We start from the raw sequence: 27,472 nt of genomic DNA on the forward strand, positions 1-27,472 counted from the left end.
GGTTTCGTTGGTTTGTTTTTGTTTGATTTGTTTTATTGGATTTTAAAAATTGTTTTTGGAAGATCGTTTGTCTATAATTTAATACGAGTCATGTTTAACTTTAAAGGGACATTCCCGAGTTTGCTGCATTGTAAGATGTTTCCGACTAATAAAATATTTCTACGATTAAACTTACATATTGAATATATTTTCTTGTTTAGAATATCAGTATCTGTATATTCAATTTGTTTCTGATCGTCTTAATATTTGTAAAAAGCCCAAACTGGATTCTGTCTTCTAATAATTTCGTACGTACGAAAAAACATATTTTAGGAAATAAAATGAAATTTAGGCTAGTACAAATATTAGAACGACCAGAAACACGTTTAATATACAGCCACTAATATGTTATGCAGGAAAATATATTTGATATGTAATTACAATCGTCAAAAAGTCTTTGTTAGCAGATAACATCTGAAAAATTGCAGCAAACTCAGTAATGTCCCTTTAAGAAACTCAAAATTAAGACTATATTCCGCAGACGTTTTTAAATTCCTGGAAATCTATAGACTGTCTCAAAGTCGACTATGAACTGATTATCTGGTTTTGGTTCTATGCAGGCTGTTCGACATTCTGCTAGAGTTTTAAAATTGTTCGTGTTTCCTCCACATCCGCCGTATATGAACCTTTCACAGATCCCTGTTCTAGTATTGAAATAAAATCTTCTAAAAAAAGCTCGACATCTTCCAATCACTTTTGGTTGTTGGCAAACTGGAAAACACGCATAACAAAACATTAGATACATTCAATTGTAGATAGACAGCGAGATATATTTTAGATGGATAGACAGACAAGCATGTACATACATGCGTATATACATATACTGACACACAATGAAAACGCAAAACAGATATTTTTCAATATTTTGTTGTGATTAATGAAAAATATATTTATTGGACTTAAAATAACAATTTATGAGAGGAAGCTATTGATTGGTACTTTTTGTCTGGGTTTTAATCCTGGTTTTGTTCTCGTTACACATACAATAGCAGAAACATACAAAATGGTGTGAAATGCGTTCACTACATGCTCAATCATGCTGCATGCAATGCACGTGGAATGCCAGTATGTGGACACATAAAAGTCACGTAACGGTGTCATATTCCTCGTCACATTAAGAATGCCACGACTCTGAGAAGAACAAAGGGAGCGAGCGTTGGGCATGCTTCAAGGGGGGATTTCGCAAAGCCAAGTTGCTAGGACCTTCAAGTCCGTGATCGACCTCGACCTGGTCAACGTCCCGTTATGACCCCACCCCAAGATCGGCAGATTCGACGACACCACCTCCGTGACCGGTTCAGAACTGCGACGATGACAGCAAGCAACACGACAGAACGTCATGGAAGGCCTATCCATCCGATGACGGTCATCCGTCGACTCAGAACGGCTGGACTCAGATGCAGACGCCCGTACAACGGTAACATCATGACACCGCGACATCGTGCTGCGAGACTACAGTTTGCTCTCCAGAATGGTAATCATCCACCAGCCTTTTACCGGAGCATTGTTTACTCAGATGAGTCCCGTTTCTCTGTCTCCTTTGCCGATGGAAGAGCACGTGTGTACAGGCGACTCCATGAACGGTACGCTGACTGATGTGTGAGGGAACGTGATCGGTTTGGCGGCGGTTGTCTGATGGTATGGGGGGCAATCAACTGTGATTTCAGGAGTGATCTCATCATTGTCCACGATGCCCTAACAGCCCAGCGTTATGTTAACGTTATTCTAAGACCAGTTCTCCAGCCACTTTTGCGCCGTCACCGAAGAACAGGAGGTCCCCTTCTGTTTCAATAAGACAATGCCCGTCCACATACTGCAAGAATTACCCAGGCATTCCTGCAACAAGCCGGTATCACCGTTATGAACTGGCCTGCCGTTTCACCGGATTTGAACCCAATTGAACAGTCATGTGGGACGAGTTAGGACGTCGTGTACGTCACTGACAGCCATCACCGTGTAACGTCGCTGAGCTTGCACAGGAGGAGTGGAGGAACATTCCTGTGGCTTATTTGAGATGTTTGTGCCAATCCTTTCCCCGTCGTCTTCACGCATGCTCACGGGCCAGTGGTGGACACACCAGATACTGACCTTGATATGGAGACAAAATTCAGTTTTGGCTTCTTACAAATATTAAGACGACCAGAAACACACTGAATATACAGACACTGATATTCAAAACAAGAAAATATATTTAATATGTAAGTTTAATGGTAGAAACATTTTATTAGTCGGAAACATCTTACAATGTAGCAAACTCTGGAATCTCCCTTTAATAGTTTGTCGTTATTTGCAATGAAAAGTTGTTTTTGCGTTTTCATTGTGTTTCAGTATACATACATACAAACAGACACACACACACATACATACATACATACATACATACATACACACACACACACACATACATACATACATACATACATACATACATACAAACACACATACATACACACACATACATACATACATACACATATACACACATATATACATACATACACACACATACATACATACATACATTCATACATACACACATACGTACTTACATGCACACATACACACATACATATAGATAAAATATATTATATATACATTGTAAACAGGCAGTCATGCCAGTCAGCCAGACAAATAGACAGGTATACAGACAGACAGACAAATATATATATATATATATATATATATATATATATATATATATATATATATATATATATATATATATATATATCTATATATATAAACAAGCAGCTAAACAGAAATTTAACACTGGACTAATACAATTTCAGCCAGGATCCTCAGATTCGGTGATACTTAAACGGGTGGAAATGGGCAAATGAAGATTTGCGGAATGTTATTGTGAAACGATCTGGTGAGGAGTTGGCCAATGATCGTGATGGTGCACATGGTCAACCGTGTCGACACGCATTCCCTTATACACATATATTATATGTATTACAAAACTAGCATTAAAAAAAAAATTCAGATATCAAATATTTAAGAGAAAAAGGTTTGTTTTGTTTAACAACACCATTAGAGCACATTGATTTTTTAATCATCGGCTATTGGATGTCAAACATTTGGTAATTCTGACATATAGTCTCAGAGAGGAAACCCACTGCATTGTTTCGTGAGCAGTAGGGCATCTATTATATTCACCATCCCATAGACAGAATAGCACACGCCACGGCCTTTGATACACCAGTCGTGGTGCACTGGCTGGAAGGAGAAATAACCCAATCCTAGATTGACCGCGCATCAAGCGAGCGCTTTACCACTGGGCTACGTCCCGCCCTCGTTAGTAGACAAAGACAAAAGACCATAATTTGATGCATGCCAGAATGGATAAGACAGCATGAAGGTTGTGTAGCATTTAAACATATATTATTCCATTTAAAACGGCGACAGAAAATGTACGTGTAGATGTATAACTCTTTTCCGCACCCAATCCCATCCCTTAAATTATAATATTTAGTTTTTAGTTTAGCAATATTATATATACCCCGCTATCCCGCTATCCCCCTCCCCCCACGCCCCGCCACCGCCAATCTAAAAACAACCCCTCACTTTCTGGTGTCGCTCCACTGTTATAGGTGTCGGTGTACGGTGGTTTCGATCCAGCGACCACACACACAGGGTTACCATGCAGCTCCACACACTGTTCATGTGTTCTACAATGTTTTAACTGTGAATCAAATGAAAATATTAAAAACATATTGCTCTGTAAATGAAATAATATTATTAAAATGTTGACGGAAGTGAAAATACTATTTAATACAACTACATGTATTAATACTGCTATTGTTGCTTCTATCAGTGTTATTAATAATCAGTACAAAGACAAGTACTATTATTAGTATTACCAACGGTTGTGTAAGAAGTTATTTTAACGATGTCCTATTTTTCTTACATTGTACAATTACATGTATAAATTGTAAAATATTTTTGTAAAATTTATAAACTAACTACCGTTTTTGTATTATAAAGCAGTAGACTACGTATATTTTTTAAAAGCAAAAATACCTTAATTCATTTTTGTAACAGTACTTATAGCCAATAGTGACTTTGAACAAAAATGTGGTTGGATTACTATTGGCAGCACATTTCATGTGGTGTTGTTTGTGATGTGTTTGGATTACTATTGGCAGCACATTTCATGTGGTGTTGTTTGTGATGTATTTGGATTACTATTGGCAGCACATTTCATGTGGTGTTGTTTGTGATGTATTTGGATTACTATTGGCAGCACATTTCATGTGGTGTTGTTTGTGATGTATTTGGATTACTATTGGCAGCACATTTCATGTGGTGTTGTTTGTGATGTATTTGGATTACTATTGGCAGCACATTTCATGTGGTGTTGTTTGTGATGTATTTGGATTACTATTGGCAGCACATTTCATGTGGTGTTGTTTGTGATGTATTTGGATTACTATTGGCAGCACATTTCATGTGGTGTTGTTTGTAATGTGTTTGGATTACTATTGGCAGCACATTTCATGTGGTGTTGTTTGTGATGTGTTTGGATTACTATTGGCAGCACATTTCATGTGGTGTTGTTTGTGATGTGTTTGGATTACTATTGGCAGCACATTTCATGTGGTGTTGTTTGTGATGTATTTGGATTACTATTGGCAGCACATTTCATGTGGTGTTGTTTGTGATGTATTTGGATTACTATTGGCAGCACATTTCATGTGGTGTTGTTTGTGATGTATTTGGATTACTATTGGCAGCACATTTCATGTGGTGTTGTTTGTGATGTATTTGGATTACTATTGGCAGCACATTTCATGTGGTGTTGTTTGTGATGTATTTGGATTACTATTGGCAGCACATTTCATGTGGTGTTGTTTGTAATGTGTTTGGATTACTATTGGCCACATTTCATGTGGTGTTGTTTGTGATGTGTTTGGACTTGTGTTTTTGTTTTTTGAACTCACCATGCAAGGTGTTTCCCGAGCAACTGACAGCTCATTCACCAAGTCACAGTTACACATGCCAGGCAGGAGTCCGAACTGACAGTAATAGGCGCACGGACCAGATTCACCAGGAGGCGGAGGAGGAGGGGGAGGGGCGGAGTCTACCTGAACAGCTGTATAATGAAATAACGTGTCAATGTAATTTACGCAATCATTAAGGAAACATATATCTTTAAAATTCAATCTGTTTACTATCGGTAATAAGCATTAAAAAAAAAAAATTGTGGTAATTTCTGTTTTCGTATCCCCAAGTTTCTCAGCCATTTAAAAGTGTTGGATGAACCATTGAGTCACACAGCATACGTTTGGACTCTAATGGTAAAGTATTATTCATGGATTTAGATAAAACAAAAAACAGATATAACTATTTTGAAAACCGTTCATTTTAGTGCAAACACGTACATAAATCCCTAATCCGAACACAACGGAAGCAAATAGTAACCAGCAAACAACAAACAACATGACCCCCCCCCCCCCCCCCAACGTATATCACCTTGAGTTTGTACCAAACGTTACAACAAGCATCTAACACCATAGGTACTTGATAACAGGATAATAAACTAGTACATGATACGGTTATTGCATATATTAGCCACCATTGACGTTGTAGACGAGTATGTGTAAGTTAGTTTGTCACTAACTACCAAAATTACTGGGGGGTGGGGGGGGGGGGGCGGGGAATAGAGAAAGAAAGAAGAAAAATTATTTTGATTAACTATTAAAATCAAAGAAAGAGAAGTTATATTTGAACTGTCAAACAAAATTAATGTAAAGTTCGATGATGAGGTTCATATCGAAAGCCTATTGTAATCAAGGAATGTCTATTATTGTTCTTAAATAACATTTTGTCGAAATAGCAGACCTCCTCCCCAATGTCCGATAAACTGTCAGTACTGTTGTTGTTGTTATTTTTTGTTTTTTTTGTTTGTTTTTTACAGCACACTATTCAAAGCGTTTTGGTCCGCGTTTTGTTCACGACCGGGCCGACGTGAGGATTTTACCAGGCCCATAATGCAAACACGAAACTACTTGAGAAATATGTAAACATAATTACAACATTAATTTTACAGTTTAAATTGCATCATATGCTTCTTTGAAAAGACCTTATGACGTTGATATAATCAGGTATGAAAAAACCTTCATCAGAACCATTAAAAGATTATTCACCAGACTTTGACCAAGTACGTTTTTTAAATACTTTGTATAATATCTCCATTTTTCGTTTTATTACATCTTTATAAAACAGCTTAGAAATTTAAAAAGTTTCCTTAATTATTTTTCCAATATTTTAAATTTATAATTTTTGCGTTCAGTGTTGGAAAAATGCCACCGTCACTGACGTCAGACTCTGCAAAACGCTTGTAACAATAAATATAGGCTACGTCTCAGTGGTTGGGACTATAATATATGGAAATAAAACATGCTTTCTAATAATAATTATAAATATTTGTCATATTCATGATACAATTATACTATATGTACTTGTATTATTATTAACTTCTTTTTTCCTCGTTGACCATAACAATACGCTACTTTTAGCGGGTTTTTTTTTTATGTAGTACATGCTTTGGAAGAGTTCGTGTTGGGGGTATATTGAGAATAATTAAATTACCCTGTCATCAAGTGCTTATGTCTAACACAGATACACTAGATTATATCAATACATTAACACAACATTCTTTGTTAGAACATAAATAATCGAATTGTGTTTTTCATATATATATATATATATATATATATATATATATATATATATATATATATATATATAATAATTCGATTATTTATGTTTTAAACAAAAATGTGTTAATATACTGATATAATCATATATATATATATATATATATATATATATATATATATATATATATATAATAAGATCGTGTAATAGAATAGTGGAATATGTTACAATATAAAATTATAATTTTAATAATACTACCTGAAGTCGTGCTCAACCACGTGATCGCCATAATGAAGACAACGAACGCTGACGTCAGTGTGCTTGACATATCCATCTATTAAAAACAAAACGTGAAATGTAACACTTCCTTTGATATTAGTTTGAGAATGTACATCTCGAAGTGGAATATGTTTATAACATTCAGTCGCGTCAACCAATTCATACAATTTCATTTTCAACATCTGTTTTTAATTAATAGTTTAATAATAGATGTTGATGCCAAAAGGTAATCCAGAAAACCGACCTTAGTAAGTATTGCCTTTGAGAGTAATCCAGTTTTGGTCATTCTCGTGACAACAAAATCTGGAACCACTATACATACATACATACATACATACATACATATATATATATATATATATATATATATATATATATATATATATACACACACACACACACACACACACAGACACACATAGAACTCGGTAAATTTAGTCTTGTTAGCGGGTTACTATCATTTTAAGTTAATTACAATTTATATACAATTATAACATAAGAAATATACTGCAAATATCATTTATTTGAATTATTTACAGTGAGTACTAAAATAGAATTAAGAACTAATGTCATTATGAATTTATAAATACTGAATAGTAGTCGAATTATATGAAAAACGTGTCTGTTGTCTATTGTTGAATTTGACATTTCTAATAATGATGTTGCGTGTAAAATTATATCGAAATAGTGATAGACACAACTCACTTTGTCAATGTCGCCTCTCTAAATAACACTTGTTTTGTTACCCATGGGATTAGTCGCTCACCTTGATGGAGCGATATTTCAGTTACCATTAAGCTCCGCCCTGTCACGTTGGGATGACTGTACCGGCCTCGGTGGTGTCATGGATAAGCCATCGGACTACAGGTTGGTAGGTACAAGGTTCGCAGCCCGGTACCGGCTCCAACCCAGAGCGAGTTTTAACGACTCAATGGGTAGGTGTAAAGCCACTACACCATCTTCTCTCTCACTAATCACAAACAAATTGACGACTAACCCACTGTCCTGGACAGACAGCCCAGATAGCTAAGGTGTGTGTCCAGGACAGCGTGCTTGATATAAGCACGAAAATAAGTTGAAATGAAATGAAATGTGATGACTGTGAATGTATATCTTCAACTTAGAAACAATAATACACACTTGTCGAGGCAACTTCGATTTGGTCTGGGCATTAAACGTAATTACAGTGATGCTCTTCATAAGTTACCTAATTTGTATAGTCAGGGTGTTTCCTGATAAATGTGTTTAATTAGCATGTAACTGTAATCGGAAGTGTGCAGGCTTGTGGGTAACTTCACTGACTGCAGTATGGCAATAACCAATCAGCGCGTTACATCGTTCATTAATATTAACAAGGTGACAATGTTTTCCGAAAACTAAAAGTACCGGTATCCTTTTTTTATGCTCCACAAAGGAACCATAAGATGCATGACTTTTCTTTAATACTTGTGTAAACGAAAAAAGCAGAAAATTTGCTATCATAATATGGTCGCTTTCACGGGGTTGAAATGCACTAAAAACGACCAATGTGACTGACTTTACTGGTCGTAATTCGCAAAGGCGGGGTGATCTTAATACCGGGGTAGTTTTACCTATAAAATAATAAGGAAATATTCCGGTCTTTAAGAAGTGATCTTAATAGCGGAGTCGTCTTAATACCGGGGTGGTCGCTAGGTGGGATTTCACTGTATTTATATATGTTGTTGTATACATGTATATACCAAAATTATTATAATTCATGAACACGTTTGTTTCAGTAATATGTAATTTGCCATGGTAATAAAATGAGTTAAAATAATGACAAAAATAAACAAACAAAAACCATAACAAAATCGCTTTTGTTCTAATACATTAATTATTTATCATCTTTGAAATTTATATTAGTTTTCAAAAATAATGGGTACAGTGGTACGAATTGGCACCGTACAGACTGAGTTGCAAGGTCGAAGGATCGAATCCCCTTGGTGGACCTCTTCTAGAATTATATTTTCCCGTCCCAAATAATTCCTCATAAAACAGATCCCTTGTTACTAATGGTACTAAAAATGTACCAAATGTTTGAATGTGCTCTAGTGAGTCGTTAAAGGGACATTCCCGAGTTTGCCGCATTGTAAGATGTTTCAGACTAATAAAACATTTCTACGATTAAACTTGCATATTAAATATATTTTCTTGTTTAGAATATCAGTGTCTGTATATTCAATGTGTTTCTGGTCGTCTTAATATTTGTAAGAAGCCCAAACTAGATTTTGTCTTCAAATAATTTTGTACATACGAAATATTTTTCTTAGGAAATAAAATGAAATTTAACCTAGTACAAATATTAGAACGATCAGAAACACGTTTAATATACAGCCACTAATAGTTTATGCAGAAAAATATATTTGATATGTAATTACATTCGTTAAAAAGTCTCTGTTAGTCGATAATATCTTAAAAATTGCAGCAAACTCAGGAATGTCCCATTAAACAAAACAAGCTTTATTTTTTTCCCTTTTAAAACAGTTTCACTGAATGATTATACATAAAATATAATAAAGTAAGTACAATTTCCAATAGTTTAACAGACTAATTATAAATATTCAACACAGTTTTCGTTTTTAATTTTAATATTTACAACTGACTATACATTATTTAACAAGAATTCCTATAGTTTTTAATATATAAAAACTAGCTTACATTTCAGTCACCAGTCCCAGTGTGAGTCGCTACCTGTAACCTTTTGCGCTGTCTTGTAACGATGGTAGACATTAATATCCAGTTTTAAGTCATTACCCTGTCAATGGGCGTGTCCGAGGTGACATGCGCAGATAGGTCAATGACGTCGTTAGATCGGCAGACGTATTTGCGACACCAAATGTAAAAAAAAACAAAGTCACGAATATTCTCTATACTGCGTCTTTGATGTATAGCTTTGAACGGAGCCATAAACAAGTGGGAATCAACGAATCACAGGCAGCAAATATAGATGGAAGAGGAAACCAGTGACAGCTAGACATAAAAATAAGACAGACAGATCAAAAGACACGATACATATATTATTTAAAGCTTAAAATACCTTTACCCCTTATTGTGACCTTAAAGGGACATTCCTGAGTTTGCTGCACTTTTTAAGACGTTATCGACTAACAGAGACTGTTTAACGATTGTAATTACATATCAAATATATTTTTCTGCATAAAATATTAGTGGCTGTATATTAAACGTGTTTCTGAGCGTTCTAATATTTATACTAGGTTAAATTTGATCGTATTTCTTAAAATATTGTTTTTGTCGTACGTATGAAATTATTTGAAGACAAAACCCAGTTTGGGCTTTTTACAAATATTAAGACGACCAGAAACACCTTGAATATACAGACAATTTAATATGCAAGTTTAATGGTAGAAGTATTTTATTAGTCGGAAACATCGTACAATGCAGCAAACTCAGGAATGTCCCTTTAATCGTGCACAGTGAACAATCATACAAGCACATAATTTGATTGCACACACCTTCACTTTGTTTCAAAAGTAACATCAAATCTATTGGATATCTTCGACAGGTCACACCGAATCTACAACGAACTGCTACATAAATAAAGTGAACACAATATCTATTATTTTAATGTTTTATTTTAGAACAATTTATTGGTTGATTTGAACATAATAGTCCTGAATTCACATATGATATACTATATAAGTACATATAGAGTTACACATGTAGCTTAGTGACGAAGAATACTAGTAACTAGAAACCAGTTGTAACTTGTGTTACAGTTACCTCTGTTGACTAATGCCAGAAGACTAAAACAAAGTTTAGTTTTGTTTAACAACACCAGTAGAGTACATTGATTTGTTAATCATCGCAATTGGATATAAAACATTTGGTAATTTCGAAATATAGTCTTGAGAGGAAATCCGCTACATTTTATCCATTAGTAGCAAGGGATCTTTTACATGCACTATCCCAGAGACGAAATAGCACATACTACGGCATTTGGTATACCAGTCGTGGTGCACTGGCTGGGACGAGAAATAGCTCAATGGGCCAACCGATGGGGATCGATCCTACACCGACCGCGCACTAGGCGGACGTTTTACCACTAAGCTACGCCCCGTCCTCCTCAGAAGACTGCCACAGACGCCAATGAATATCACATAAGACATCAAGTTTTTACGGAACAGGTTTCGTTCTCAAAATACAGAACAGACTTACATTAGCTTCTGACTAATTGAACATTAATTTACTTGTAGTATATGCAAGATTAGAACACCTACACTGTTATTTGTAAACACTGACATGAGACCACACTTTATTATTATTAATAAACACTAGTGTGAATTCTCACTTCTTTTTACTGCAGAGACCAAAAACGTTACCAAATTATTCAAGAATGTAAATCCCGAACACAGCCTTCGACTTTTTTAAAAACTTATTTTTTGATGGGGTAAGAAATGGCTGGGGAGAGGTGGGCGTCACCACTGGAGATATATTAAATTTAAAAAATACATATTATTTATTAAATTAAGAAGAAGAAAAAAGAAAGAAACATAAACAGCAACAACCAAAAATAAGTTTGTTTTGTTTAACGACACCACTAGAGCACATTGATTTATTAATCATCGACTATTGGATGTCTTATAGACGTAATACGCAATACACGAACCATGTATAAGCTACACGATGTCCGTGTCCTTGTGTCTTTCAAAATGTTAGAGCGGGACGTAACCCAGTGGTACAGCGCTCGCTCGATGCGCGGTCGGTCTGGGATCGATCCCCGTCGGTAGGCCCATTGGGCTATTTCTCGTTCTAGCCAGTGCACCACGACTGGCATATCAAATGCCGTGGCATGTGCTACCCTGTCTGTGGGATGGTGCATATAAAAGAACCCTTGATGCTTATCGAAAAGAGTAGCCCATGAAGTGGCGACAGCGCGTTTCCTCTCTCAATATCTGTGTGGTCCTTAACCATATGTCTGACGCCATATAACCGTAAATAAAATGTGTTGAGTGTGTCGTTAAATAAAACATTTCCTTCCTTCTAAAGATAATGCATTGCAACCCCTCCCCCCACCAATTAAAATCATATTAATATATAATACATAGCTCCCCCATCCCGGTTACTATCATCTTCAACGACTATAATTTTTAATGTTGAAACTCAAAACAATAAAGGTTTTAAATTAAAATAAATAAACATACGTGCGCTATACAATATAAATGAATATGTTACGAGATAGACTGAAGGCATAGTATATTTACACAATACATAATATATAAATACATATAAATACATATAAAACAAAACACTTTGCCAAATAGAATATACGTATGCAAGATAATATTATAGTCCATTTAATATTAACAAATAATTGTGGACTATTTTGACACCACTGCAATATTAACCATTAACATGATTTCAACGATGTTTCCGTATATCAGTTCTAATGGCAGATGGAAAGGGATTTAGTGAGACACGAACTGGAATAGTTATGAGCTATGTACAAGGTATATACAGACTTCAAAAGCTATATCTTAGTGTTACCCTTTTCTCACCATAGATAAAAGTACCTGGCCCTCTTGACTATATATACTTTTATTAGCTGTAATCATACAGTTCAGAGACGTTACAAATATTTACATAATATTATACATGTACAATACACATTTACTTAAAAGGAGGAAATGGAAATTTACATTGTATGACATTTCTAGCTAAAACGTTAATTTCTTCTTATGCGAGCATGGGACATTTACTTCTGACTATATAATCATCTACAAAATCTACCAACCTATCTGGCACTCACCAACCCGAGCTGTTTCAATATTTTTTGTAGAAAGTAAATGCTTGCTTGCGTGGTGCCCGAGATGTCTCCCTGATTATTCAAAAGAATGTATTTCTAAAATGTACTATGAGGTCATGTCTAGTCTTTGACTTGAAGATCTATAGGCTTAGTCCGGCAGTAGAGGGTAATAACTCAACTTTCTCGCTTATAGGTCGTCTTTTTGTGTTTGTGTGTTTCTTTTTCTGTTTGTTTATTGTTTATTGGTTAAGCCATCGGACATAAGTCTGGTAGGTACAGAGTTCGCAGTCGGGTACCGGCTCCCACCCAGAGAGAGTTTTAACAACTCAGTGGGTAGGTGTAAGACCACTACACCCTTTGCTCTCTCACTAACCACTAACAACCCACTTCCCTGAAGAGACAGCCCAGATAGTTGTGTGTGCCCAGGACATCGTGCTTGAACCTTAATTGAATATAGTCGCAAAAATAAGTCGAAATGAAATAAAAAAAACATTTTTTATTGTATTAGGTTTTTTAAAAAGGATTTTGTTTGTTTCTTTTTGTTTGTTTGTTTGTTTGTGTTTGTTTTTAAAAATTCTTCTTCTTCTTATTATTATTAGGCCCTATTACTGTTGTTTGTTTAAGTTTGCGGTATTAATAATGATAGCCATATGGATGAGGAGTTGTCACTCTTGAGCAATTTGAAGTATTCAAGACGGCAGCCAAGAAGTATAAAAATCAACAAAGTGTTTTTCTCTGTAACCATGTCATGTATTATTGTATCCGAAGTATCACACATTGATGTTGAAGGACGATGCACCTTTAACGATTAAACTAGTGGTTGAGGGAATGCTACCGAATTATACACAAGAAATAAAGTATCTTCCCGAGCTATACAAAACCATGTTAAAGCCATTTTCAAACTAAAGAAAGGACCCTTTTAAAAAACACTTTTTTCTCGAGGGAACTGAACTACCAACTTCGTAGACACGGTCCTACTAGAGTTATTTTGGTTGAAGCTAAAATACCCGACATTCCCTAATAAATTACAAACATAATGTAATAAACAATAACAGAATATGACATTTTGTAACATGTTCACAATCGTCTACTTCTTAGTGTTTTTCATTATACAATACTTACATCTATAAAACATGCAAAAACATATACATATTTACTATGTACAGGCTATTTAATTAGCTTAACATAATATATTCGCTGCTATAAATATATACAGTTATGCACTAACTACAGAGTACCCATAAACGATATATATTGTAATATTGCAGATTTTACAACACAAAATGTATCCAGTCACCAAATAACTGTGTAGAAAAAACAAATGTCTTTCTTTTTTTTTATAAGAAAATATGTTCTGTTAATCCATCACCAGTCACGTTTGGTTGAGGGAAATGACGTCATTCCCTTTTATTGAGGCATATCCATGCGCAGTGCCTATATGAACCGAAGTGATTAGCGTTTCCATCGCAACCTCCGTAAACGAACATCTCGCACTTGCCGGTTATTTTGTTGTAAAAGTAGCGGTAGTACGTCTGAAGACACAGTCCCTGATCCACATGCTCTAAACAAGCTGAAACAGAATGTAATAATACAGTCAAGCATCGTTATCTCGACTTCACTTATCTTTAGCCCAGGATATTAGGTAGCACTAAACCAAATAAGTTCCGGCTGAGCTTTTTGATAGAAAAGTTAACACCACAAGTCCTGTAATTGGTGATAAATGTGAGTGTGTTGACTGTACAAAAAAATAGTTTCATCTGGGCAAAAAATGTATGCAATTTTATTTCATCTAGTACCGCCGTGTCAAGTAGCCTTGTGCTTGAAACATGTATGGGGTACCTGTAAAAGAAAGTACTCGAAATTTGACCAGAACTAAGGTAGTCATAGACGCTACCCGTTATCTCAGAAATGAGCAGCTTCACGCACAATTGTTTCTGATTCACTTTATGGGTGAGGGGCGGTATTATTTATATCCGCGGTGTTTCTGTTGATTGATACACTGCAGGTAGGAGTTTTAGCCACATATGTTACTATTGTCGTCTATGGGATTTGATTTGATAGTATACACCCAGCACGAAGTTCAGATATAACCAAATGCATAATTTTTTACTAACAATTATTATTTAGTCTCGATCCACCTATATCACAAATATTTTATATTTGGAGCCATCGATATCTTGAGGTATTTGGTTAGGTCCCTTCAATATTAAAATAACGATGTCCGAGTCTTATTTAAAGTTATTGACCCTTTCCCGTTTCGTGTAAAATACATTTTAAGCTATTATACACACGAGGACAGCCAGACACAAACTGTATTTGCCCAAATTAAAACTTTTTCCAAGAAGTTGTAAGTAATGTGTAATTTAACGGTAAGGAAACCTATGATAGCCGAACTTTTTTTGACACGGTCAGTACCTTTAGATACTGTGATATTGTAAATGGAACATTACAAACCCCAGCACCCACTAGCCTTAGGCTCAAAACACACCGGGTCTGAGTCTAGGTCTGGGTTTGGGTCTGGGTCTAGGTCTGGCGAGTATGGTGCCAGTTCAAAGTGAAACGCATTGAATCGAATGTGACAAAAGACACCGCGTCTGTACTGACGTCAACTACAGATCTGGCAACAGACGTAATAGAACATGCGCTATATTTTCACACCGCCAGACTGGCCACTGCACAATATTCGAACCTTACTCATTCATACATGTATGTATCATGAACAATTGGGTGGTGATAATAACGCAAATAAACTAAACTGTATAGTTTGGCTTCACAGAAATAAAAACTGACCTTTTGGAATCGGGATGCAGACCGGGCGACTGCCGTACATCTTACACCTGCTACCAGGACGACATCGTTTTGTCTGAAACACAGAAACAACAGCGTGAAACCAGAGCGTAAAACCAGATTATAAAATTACAGTATAAAACCACGGATAATCCTAACCGTCCTCGACGGTGCATTTGTTAAGTCACCAAGTTCAAAGCCCACAATTGAATATGAACAGTTTTGCGCCGTCCACATCAACGCAACAGTTGTGTTGTTCAACTCATGAACTTGCCGATTTTCGACTTATATGATGGTAGCTATGGATAAATCTGGACAGGCTCACGATCACTATGAACAAAAGAGTTGGCCAGTTGTACTAAAATGTGCAGTCGCTATGACATAAGAGTGACAATTACTTGTAGTAGGTAGTGATTTCGTATCTCATACAGGACATGCTATTGTATATACCAGGAAATAACTGCTGTACTGATCGGAATAATCGTGCCCCACAAACGGTGGCAGATTCAAATTGTTTTGTTTTTGTTGTGTTTTATTTTTGTTTGTTTTTGTATTTATTAAGTGGTTTAAAAAAATGGGGGGGGGGGGGGGCAGGGTTAGGGGGAAGAGGGTGTTGGGTTTCCTTTTTTTTTTTTTTAACCAAATACAATAACAGTTGAGATAGTTGTAGGATGAGCGCACACTTTCAACCAAATTGTCGTGAGAATCGTCAAGTTCGTGAGTAATTCAACTCTGTAGTTGGAACCCACATTCATCGGCGGGCTTAAACAACACCTCGGCATAATTTAAACTAAAGTAATTTGGTGTCTAACAATCAAACAATGGTTAATTCGACATTTGATTTAGAGACGGAGAAAACCCAATGTTGCCAGAGAGGCCATTATTACAAAACAACAACAACAAACAAACAGCAAGGGATCTTTTATATGCACGACAGGTATCAAATGCCATGATATGTTTTGCTGTTTTGCCTTTAAGGTGCATATTTTTAAGAACAAATATTTTTTCTCGTTGTAACTAGTGCACCACAACTGGTCAAAGGCCGTGGTATGTGCTTTCCTGTCTGTGGGAAAGTGCATATAAAAGATCACTTTCTGCATTGATGACTACGTGTCATAATTACCAATTGTTTGACATCCAATAGCCGATAATTAATTAATCAATGTGCTTTAGTGATGTCGTTAAACAAAACATAAGGGACGTAACTGTTCATGAGCGAAAATGTGTAGTAGTTCTTTCCCTTTAATGCGATTTCATATTAAACAAAGAAAAAAAAAGTTTGTTTTGTTTAACGACACCACTAGAGCATATTGATTTATTAATAATCGCCTATTGGATGTTAAACATATTGTAATTTTGACACAGTCTTAGAAAGGAAACCCGCTAAATTTTTCCATTAGTAGCAAAGGATCTTTTATATGCACTTTCCCACAGACAGGAAAGCACATACTACGGCCTTTGACCAGTTATGGTGCATTGATTAAAACAATAAAAAAAACCCAATGAGTTGAATGGATCGATCGAGGTTGTTCGATCCTGCGACACAAGCACCTCAAGTGAGCACTCAACCGACTGAGCTCAATCCCGCCCCCTACACACAAAGGAGTGAAGATGCTAGTGACAGCCCAGTATTACTTACATGGCAGAGATCCTTGGTGGGTTTGTACATCTGGAGGATCTGGCACTGGGCCTTGCAGTTGAGAGGTACTAACTGCATGTTGCAGAGAGGCTTGCAGGCGGATGGCTTAGGTCGTGCTTGGAATGCAAGTCCTGAAAAAGGCAATCATCTGTGTTCAGGAGGGTGAGTGAATGAATGAATGAATGAATGAATGAAGGAAGGAAGGAAGGAAGGAAGGAAGGAATGTATGAATGACTGAATGTTTAACGACACCCCAGCACAAACAATGCACATCGGCTAATGGGTGTCAGAAAAGGTAATGAGGGCAAGTATGACTTGTTTCTTGTTATATCCTATCCTATTACAATCATTTCAAACATTTGGTATAAAAACCAGTTTAGTGAGCGACAACAAGCGCTCAGCCTTCTTCAGCAAGGACGCCTTAAAATTGGAAGTAGCCCGTGTTCAGGAGAGTAAGCGCTCGCAAATAATTCGACTGGTTTCCACTGTACCCTATCCTAACACAATCGTTTATCATTAGTCACAACAAACCAGTCTAGCAGGCGTCCGCAAGCACTCGGCTCCTGTATGAATGGATTGTGTACGTGCACATGACCACATATAAATTGAGATTTGTGTGAGCTTATAATTTTGAAGGAATACCAAGACAACAACATCAGTATATGAACATTTAGAGAATAACTAACGAGCTACGAGGAATTATGAATTATCTGTCCCGAGTGAATGAATGTTGTAAACCCGAGCCTTTGGCGAGGGTTTTACAACATTCATTCACGAGGGACAGATAATTCGTAACTCCTCGTAGCGAGTTGGTTATTCTCTTTATTACCCATTGTCAATTTTAACTGATTTTTAATGTAAACATTCCTCTGCAGTCTACAACAAAGCCATCAGCCATTACGTCATATAATCTTACGCACATTACATGACGTAATGTAAGTGACGTCATAGCATAACGGCGTTCTTTTTACAGCCAAATGTTTACAGTACAAAATAATACGACTGTATTTGCATTTGAAAATAATTATTTTTATATATTACTAAAGCCGCTGCTTATGAAAATATACCATTTCATGTTTACGAAACAAGTGAGTCCATTTGTTTTTGTAAATCTTTGTATATCGTATAACGTATGTGTAATCTGACTCATGAATGGAAACATTATATGAATGAAAGTGAAGTTCCGGCCATGACAAGCAACCAACCAAACATCGTGATTTTTAAGCCAGCCAATCAGTGGCTGTAGAAGCAATCTGCACACTGTGCAGAGATCGAAAAAATATTACCCGTATATTTGAGCCCATATGGGTAATAATATGATATCTGTATGAAGGGCGATTCTAAACAATATTATATCAGACATTGTTGTGTCATATGGCAGGGCTGTACCTAGCAGGGAGCAAAAGAAGGCAGTTATAATCATAAGTTTACAAGAAAGGACTGGAGAAAAACCTCAAATTCGAGCAACAATTATACAGATATTCGGGCAAAATATGCTAACCTGAGACCTTTTTACCATGTATTTTTATCTTTCTACCCTCAAAATTAGTCGTAATCCATGTACAAAAAAGGTAGTGTTTCGTTTGCAACCCTATATAGATGTTTGGCAGTAATGCTAATATTAATAAATGTTGTTATCCAGATTCGGGCTTTTTGGTTTAATTCTGGCAAAAGCCAGCCTGTCCCACCCACACACCCCTATAAAAATAGGAGCAAGTACGTCTATGGTTATAACCCCACCAGAATAAGAAAAAAGCCACAAAAACCACCCTTTTTACTTCAAAGTGGCTCATTTTCCCCTTAGAAAACACCCTCTAATACTGTGTTCTGATATTTTTTCTACTGTCACCCCATTTATCTGTGACTGGGCACGACCCTACATGGAACACTTCGCAATAAATAGCTTACCTCTTGTCTGGCAGTTCACAATGGCCACTACAATGGAACACATCACGAAACACACGCGCATATCCAACATTTTCTGAAATATAATATAAAGAGAGGGGTTTTATTTTAATTCAGTAACTATGGGTCTTTGTGTTGCATCCATTAATATGTGAAACTATAGTTAACCGTTTGCTATCATGAAACTAATAACATCAATTGTTAAAGAAATGCCACATCTATATCCGATACATCACTTATCAAAATAATGACTGATGCTATTTCATATTTTGAACTCGTGCATACTTTTTCATTTCTTTGGTGAAACTCTTGCACATTTATTATATTTCCATCGTTTTAGATGAAGTGTCAGATGACATCTGTGGTGGCAGTACTCACGATGAATACCACCGGTGGGGCAGGATATGCTCATCTTTCGCGAACACCTGCTATCATCACTGTTACGACAGTGATGCATCAGTGCATGTCATCACAGCTGTACTTATTCTAATGAGCTGTGTGAGATGCTAGGTTTGATTTAGGAAACTAGTCTGGGAGTGGCAGTTCTCTTTTTGACGGTGCAAGAGGGATGAAATCTCCAGTAAAGCATCTCCTCGGGAGTGGCTATCTTCCTATGGACGAGGCAATAGATATGGATTCATGGAATCAACCATTATTTTTCCAAATGCCCATTCGACTCTGAATTATGCAGCGATACAGCCCTGATCACATACTATGGTTTTGTCGTTCAGATCTATTAACATATAAGAAACAGGTCCATCACCTCGTACTTCCGTCGAAATGTCTACCACTTAGCAACAATCCGCTGCTGAACTGAACTGAACTGAACTGAACTGAACATTTATTTCTCTCAGGCCGTAATCCACGGCTTATGAGGAACAATATATAATACAACAATTCACACTTTTTAACAAGATGACAGAGTGAAACTATTCACATATGTATATCTACATAAAACGAACATGGAAATATCATTATAAATAATTGGTTTGGGTTTGCATACACAATAATAATACAATAAAGCTATGAGCCGGAGGGCTTGAAAGTATTCATAATATGTTTACAAAATATTGCAAGTTTTCGGAGGACACCAGTTTTTTTTACAATTAAATAATTCGTGAAATTTATATGTGTTTGGTTTGGATCGATAATATTTCGGTATATATTGAAGTCTGAATTGGTTAAAATATGGGCATGTAAAAATATAATGGAATTCATCTCCGATGTCGTTAGTATTGCATAAAAAACACAATCTATCATGTAATGGTTTACGTATCCATCTACCTGTCTCTATTGGAAGATTGTGGTTTGATACTGTAAAACGTAACAATGGGCACCAATGTTTTTTTTCTAATAAATTTAAATAATTTTCGAATGCTATACTGCTTTTAAATATTTTGTAACAAGATGCTTTCGATGAAGTGTCAATATGACTGTACCATGTTTGCAAAAATTGATCTATGAGTTTTGTTGAAATAAAAAATTTCAACAATGAAGCACTATTAATACGCTCACAATGTGACCACCATATGTATGTGCAACCAATATTATCTAAAATTGATTTTATAAAAGCTATCCATTTGTGATCATAAAAATGTGTATTATAATCATTCAATAACATTCTGTACACTAATAATGATAGCTTGGACTGCTTCCCAGTAATCATCCTAAACCAAACTCCTATCATTCTTATTTTTACTGTTACATCTACCGGGAAGCATCCAAGTTCTCCATACAACATATATAATGGGGTGGATTTTCTAACAGGCAATAATAACTTTAAATATTTGCTATACAATTTTTCTATGCAAGACAGACTTTCAAAACCCCAAATTTCACATCCGTATAAAGCAATAGGTAAAACCATACAATCAAATAATTTAAGTTGGCATTGAATGGAAAGATGGCAACGTTTTCCTTGTCTAAGTGTAAAATACATAGCTTTTTGAGCTTGATCATATTGATATTTTCGAGCATTAGTGAATTTATTGGATTTATGAAATATAATTCCAAGATATTTGTATATTTCTACATTATCTAGATTTGTGTTTCCTAAATGGAACCTTTTGGAATAATCTTTTTTATTACCACTGAAAATTAGCACTTTTGTTTTTTTACAATTTACATTTAGGGGTCATCCATTTAGTACGTACGCACAACTTTCAGATTTTTTGCACCCCCCCCCCCCCCCCCCCCCGTACGCATGCGTACGCCAGTGCCCATAACCCCCCTTGCGTACATACGCAAAAGATCGTCAGTCAGTACCAGTAAATGTAGACAATGCCACCGTCGATGTCATCATGGTATACTATAATTAATGAATACTGCTCATTGTACAAATGTATTAAACAACGCTTGACGACGAATAAAATGTTTCTAAATGTATTATAAACCGGAACGTCTGCTCTGTTTTAATTACAAAAAAATTCAACGTCAGTAAATAATCAAATTAACTATATATATATATATATTTAAATTTTACCCTAATAACACCCCCCCCCCCCGCCGTACGCAAGCGTACGCAAAATGGCTCTTAAATTTTCAACCCCCCACCCCCCAAAATGCGTACGTACTAAAAGTATGCCCCCTTAGTTTCAATTTTGTACAATAAGAGTCAAAAATATTTAATAAATTCTGCATGTCGTCATAATTTTCGGCAAAGAGCATATAGTAACACAAAAAGAACAATATTTGTATACAAAGTGGAATCTGTGAATAAGTTATCTATGCGGATGCCATTACAATCATTAGTTTTAAACGTATCCTCTAAATCATTAAGAAACATGGAGAATAATAGGGGCGATAAATTTTCTCCCTGTCTAACACCCATGGAACATTGAAAATAATCCGACATTGTGTTATGTGCACTAATGCATGACTTAATGTTCTGATACATGCTATATATTACTTTAAAACATTTACCATTAATACCATTTTGTATTAGTTTACCCCAAAGTCCTGTTCTCCATACAATACAGTTTTTCCTTCCGTGCTTTTAGCAATTCGATGAGTCCATATAATGTAAAAATATGATCGTTCGTCGAGTACTCCTTCCTGAATCCGGCTTGAACTTCAGATAACAAATCATTAGTTTCTAAATATAATTTCAGTCTATTATTTAAAACAGCTGTAAACAGTTTCCCGAGACAACTAAGTAAAGTAATAGGTCTATAATTTTCTGGAACAGTTCTATCGCCACATTTATAGATCGGTTTGATTATGCCAACTAGCCACGAATCAGGAAAGACGCCATGTTCAAACACTAAATTAAAGAGCTTAACATATACAGGGACCATACAGCCGATAGTTTGCTTAATATACTCGTTGATTATTTGGTCTATTCCGCAGGATTTATTGTTTTTTAGATTTTTAACAACGGCGAGTATTTCTTCTTCTACTATTGATTCATTTAGCATGGTAGTGTCCTCAAAATCTATATTAAAACTTGGATCTTTTTCTTCTGTTGTGTTGTCATCACTGCTGTTTATATTTTTAAAGTAATCGTACAGAGTGTCTAAAGGGGGGAGAGTAGGGTCTTGTTTTTCTTTTAACAGTTTCCAAAACGCGTGTGTATCATGTTGACCAAGTTCTGTGAGTCTTTGTTCTGTCTTCCAATTGTGTTTATTAACATATTTCCGTATTACATTTCTGTAGCTTTTACTGGCATTCAAAAGTCGTTGCTTATTATCAGGTGTTTTTCGTTGTTTGTATGCTGATCTCGCTTCTGTATACTTTCTTCTTAGTGTTCTGCAATGATTGCCAAACCATGCTTTGTTACGGGTATTTTCACGCTTGTGTCTGGCTCTGACGCGGGCTTGCGTGTAACCGAAAGTGTCGGCTGCGGTGTCAACAAATAGGGTCCCAATACGCTCCACTGCACCATTCAGCTTTTCTTTCGAGAAGTGTTCACACAGTTCATTTAATATTACGTTTATGTCGTTGACTGGTTCTTTGTTTATATTTTCACTATAGTGTTTAGCCTCTTTAGTATTCCATTTCCTTGGGGTGAGTTCATTATTAATGACGGCGTGGTGTTTACCACTAGCTGTATGGATATTCAGTCGCATTGTTAATGGATTGTGAATGTCCGAGAATAGTGGTTCGAATTCGTTGACCTTGTATTTAAGAATTCTTTCCAAAACTGTGAATGAGGCTATGGCATAATCTATTACACTCGATCCTTTGCATGTAGGTTGTCCTATACCCCGATCTTCGCCGACTCTTCCGTTCACTAAATACAAATTACTATTTTTACAAAGATCAATTAGTTTATATCCGTGACCGTTAGGTCTACTGGTATCATGACTCGCTCTTTGTAATGGAATGCCAATATTTAATAAGTTGTTAGGTTCATTCATAAAATCGGAGATATCAGAAATGAGTGTGTTATTAGTATGTTCACCATCACAACTCACATAATCTACAAGCAAACTCGTTTTAGCATTAAAATCGCCGATCAAAAGAACATTATTTTAACTTAAGAGTTTCTCGTTCACTTCGTCTTGTATTGTGTTAAACGTATCATGGTTAAAATAGGGCGAGCCTACTGGGGGTATATATACAATTCCAATAACAGTGCTTAATACATCTCCCTGTGAAATAGCGTTAGAAAGAGTAAACCATAATACATATTGGGATACAGTTTTATGAATATGTACTTGATCTGTGAGCTTATTTTTAATTGCCAGGCATATGCCCCCTGATCTTACATTGGATTCAATATTTCTATTATTAGTAAAAATTGTATAACCTGGTATTTCTACGTGATCAATATCGTTAAGTTTAGTTTCAACTAAACATATTAAATCATACTGATTGATAAAATCTATAAATTCTGGAATATCCAGTCTGCTGCTGAGACCACACACATTTAAATATACAATATCTACATAGTCACATACGCTTATTCCCTCTGAATAAGAATGTACACGGGGAATATTTACAGTTTCGTATTCACTTGGTGTTGACAAGTCCTGACCGGTGTCTCTCCTCCGGCGTCCCTATGGTCGATATTCCCTTGGTGAGAAATTACGTGCACGTTTGTTTGGGTTTTCATTCGGAGGACTGTACGGATGCGCATCGTTGGGCCTATCGAGGGGTGCACTATCGGGAAACCAGCGTTTACCGTCAATAAAAAGTTTATCAACAACAAGTGAGGCACGGAGTCCACGACGCTGCGCTTCTTTGTACTTCGGCCATAACTCCTTTCTGCGTTGAACGATCTCGTAAGGGAATTGTTCGCTTACACCAAAGTTCCCTTGAGCACTTTTGAGCTTCTTCTGACGTTTTCACGATCTTTATATCGTTCGAATTTTGCTACGATTGGCCGCGGTCTTGTCGGATTAGTACTCTTTCTACCAAGTCTGTGTACACGGTCAAAGTTAATAGAGCTTTCTATTTTCATTTTATCTTTCAAAAATGTTTGTAAAATCGCTTCTGTTTCTTCATCGTCTTTTTCCTCAATACCGTTAAAAATAAGATTGTCTCTCATTGATCTGGTTTGAAGGTCTAACACACAGTCATGCAACTCGTTAAGCTGTTGACTTCATCAAAACCATTACGCACTTCTCTCACCTCAGTTTTTATTTTGTCGACAACGTCCGCCATTTTCTTTCTATCTGAACGGGCTTATTCGAAGCTTTCGTTTACAAAGTTTATTGACTTTTTCATTTCAATAATTTTCTCATTGCTTACAGATAACTGTGTTTTAAATGCATTAACATTAAGCTCAATAGTCTGTAATCGCTTTTCGATTCCTTCAATCTTATCAGTCTTTTGCGAAATTACAATGAGCGTGTTGGAAATTTCAGTCAATTTTTGGAACACTTGGTTCGCCCATGGCGGTATAGATAATTGTTGGGTCAGCTGACCTGGAAACACTGGCTGAATTTGCAAGGCGGGGTTACCGAATTCAGGCTGTTGAATCACTGTCGCATCATATGAGACTTGGGGTGGTTTTGGCGATTGTTGATGACAATTACTCGTTGAAGGATCTATGGCCGCCATCTTGTCATTTGGGCTAAGTGACTTACAAACCTTCTTCTGTTTTCCATCCTTCTTCTTGTTCGCTGGTTCTCTTTTCGGCATGGAACATTTCGATCGCATGTAATGAACTCTACAAACCACTTTCTAGCATGTTTTTAGGTTAAAAGAAGACATTATTTTAAACAATATCAGAGCAAATTTTTCTATGTCAACCTCTCCGCCATCTTGTCACGAATACCCCAGTTCTGACACTCAGTTCTGCCATATAGGAGACTATCACAAAGTTATCACAATCACAGTGAACTGTCACGATCATAACACAGTGTTTATTGTATTGTCCAGATTGTCACGGCGCAGAAATACAGGGATGTAATAAGCATTAGACAATATAATCATATAAGATTGATATAATAATGTAACATTTGAAAAATAATAACTTATAGTTACAATGCTATTTTCATACTATTAAATTTACTACAAGTTATTTATTTCTCAACCGATTGTTTTCTAAATTGCACAGAAAAATAGTATTTTGTTGTTATTTCCAAAACTCTTCAACTAGTTTTTTCTTACGTTAAACCAAACTGAAATTATTTACAAAAAACTACATTTTTGTAAGATAATGGGACGGACTATAAGCAGCACGTTCCACAAACGTTCAAACTATTATTTATTTACCATTTATTTACAATAAATAACTACAAATAATCGAGATCAGACATATCTTTAAAATCAGTTCACTAAAACAATATTAAAATGTACTGAAAGTGTGTTTCTACCATTAAAGTTGTTAACTCTAGTTATAGCCAGAGCCGTTAAGTTAGACACTAATTACGTTTTACTTAATTTATTCTTTTTTTTTCTCCAAATCCATCGACTCTCTAGTCATACTGGTGTTTGCAGTATGTGGAGACTAATTTTATGTGAAACACGTAAAGATACGTACCTCAGAAAGTAGAACCATAAGCTTTACGACAAGCTGTTCGTAAATAAACACCTGATTTAAAGCTACAGAAGTGCGGTTTGCCTATGGGCGCTTTTAGTTTCTAACACATACACTTTTTTTGATCGATTTATCAATTACGTCATTTGGGAGTTACGTTAACGGCACGCGAACAGTGCGCAGTGCTCAGATCTTGCCCTGCAGTATATTCAAGTATTGGAGTGCATTTATATGATTTAATTCATAACTATTAAGAGATACTAAATGACTAGCACAAAATTAATGAATGAAGGATGTTTCTTTTTTTATTTTATAATTTTTTTTTGATGACGAACTAGTCAGATAGCTACTGGGATGTTTCAAGCTTAAATTAATTAGGTTCCGGTAGAGAAATGGGCACATAGAAATTTAGGTAGTACTATAGTACTAAACCAAATAACATCCAGCTCGGTTCAGGTAGTACTAAACCAAATAACATCCACCTCGGTTTAGGTAGTACTAAACCAAATAACATCCGGCTCGGTTTAGGTAGTATTAAGCCAAATAACATCCGGCTCGGTTTAGGTAGTACTAAACCAAATAACATCCGGCTCGGTTTAGGTAGTACTAAACCAAATAACATCTGGCTCAGTTTAGGTAGTACTAAACCAAATAACATCCACCTCGGTTTAGGTAGTACTAAACCAAATAACATCCACCTCGGTTTAGGTAGTACTAAACCAAATAACATCCGGCTCAGTTTAGGTAGTACTAAACCAAATAACATCCACCTCGGTTTAGATAGTACTAAACCAAATAACATCCGGCTCGGTTTAGGTAGTACTAAACCAAATAACATCTGGCTCAGTTTAGGTAGTACTAAACCAAATAACATCCACCTCGGTTTAGGTAGTACTAAACCAAATAACATCCGGCTCAGTTTAGGTAGTACTAAACCAAATAACATCCACCTCGGTTTAGGTAGTACTAAACCAAATAACATCTGGCTCAGTTTAGGTAGTACTAAACCAAATAACATCCACCTCGGTTTAGATAGTACTAAACCAAATAACATCCGGCTCGGTTTAGGTAGTACTAAACCAAATAACATCTGGCTCAGTTTAGGTAGTACTAAACCAAATAACATCCACCTCGGTTTAGGTAGTACTAAACCAAATAACATCCGGCTCGGTTTAGATAGTATTAAGCCAAATAACATCCGGCTCGGTTTAGGCAGTACTAAACCAAATAACATCCACCTCAGTTTAGGTAGTACTAAACCAAATAACATCCACCTCAGTTTAGGTAGTACTGAACCAAATAACATCCACCTCGGTTTAGATAGTACTAAACCAAATAACATCCGGCTCGGTTTAGATAGTATTAAGCCAAATAACATCCGGCTCGGTTTAGGTAGTACTAAACCAAATAACATCCGGCTCGGTTTAGGTAGTACTAAACCAAATAA

General features: G+C 36.0%; 2 protein-coding genes across 2 annotated transcripts in view; both read right to left on the reverse strand.

The window, feature by feature from the left end:
• Positions 1–371: 371 nt before the first annotated feature.
• On the reverse strand, positions 372–9,830 carry LOC121370247 (eppin-like). The gene is made up of 5 exons (XM_041495370.1): positions 9,661–9,830; positions 6,961–7,036; positions 4,983–5,134; positions 3,607–3,724; positions 372–750 (listed from the first exon to the last, which is right to left on the reverse strand). Exons 2-5 carry the CDS (start codon positions 7,034–7,036, stop codon positions 527–529), a joined length of 570 nt encoding a protein of 189 aa, XP_041351304.1. The 5' UTR covers positions 9,661–9,830; the 3' UTR covers positions 372–526.
• A 3,460-nt stretch (positions 9,831–13,290) lies between these two features.
• Positions 13,291–27,472, reverse strand: part of LOC121370248 (eppin-like) — a 28,250-nt gene continuing 14,068 nt past the window's right edge. Inside the window, exons 2-5 of the mRNA XM_041495372.1 lie at positions 19,101–19,173; positions 17,193–17,323; positions 15,557–15,629; positions 13,291–14,336 (exon numbers count right to left, since the gene is read on the reverse strand). Coding sequence (XP_041351306.1) covers positions 14,164–14,336; positions 15,557–15,629; positions 17,193–17,323; positions 19,101–19,173 — 450 coding nt within the window. The 3' untranslated portion in view covers positions 13,291–14,163. The remainder of the gene's footprint in view (positions 14,337–15,556; positions 15,630–17,192; positions 17,324–19,100; positions 19,174–27,472) is intronic.

The sequence above is a fragment of the Gigantopelta aegis genome, chromosome 4 (assembly GCF_016097555.1).
Source record: "Gigantopelta aegis isolate Gae_Host chromosome 4, Gae_host_genome, whole genome shotgun sequence".
Classification (NCBI taxonomy): Eukaryota; Metazoa; Mollusca; class Gastropoda; order Neomphalida; family Peltospiridae; genus Gigantopelta; species Gigantopelta aegis.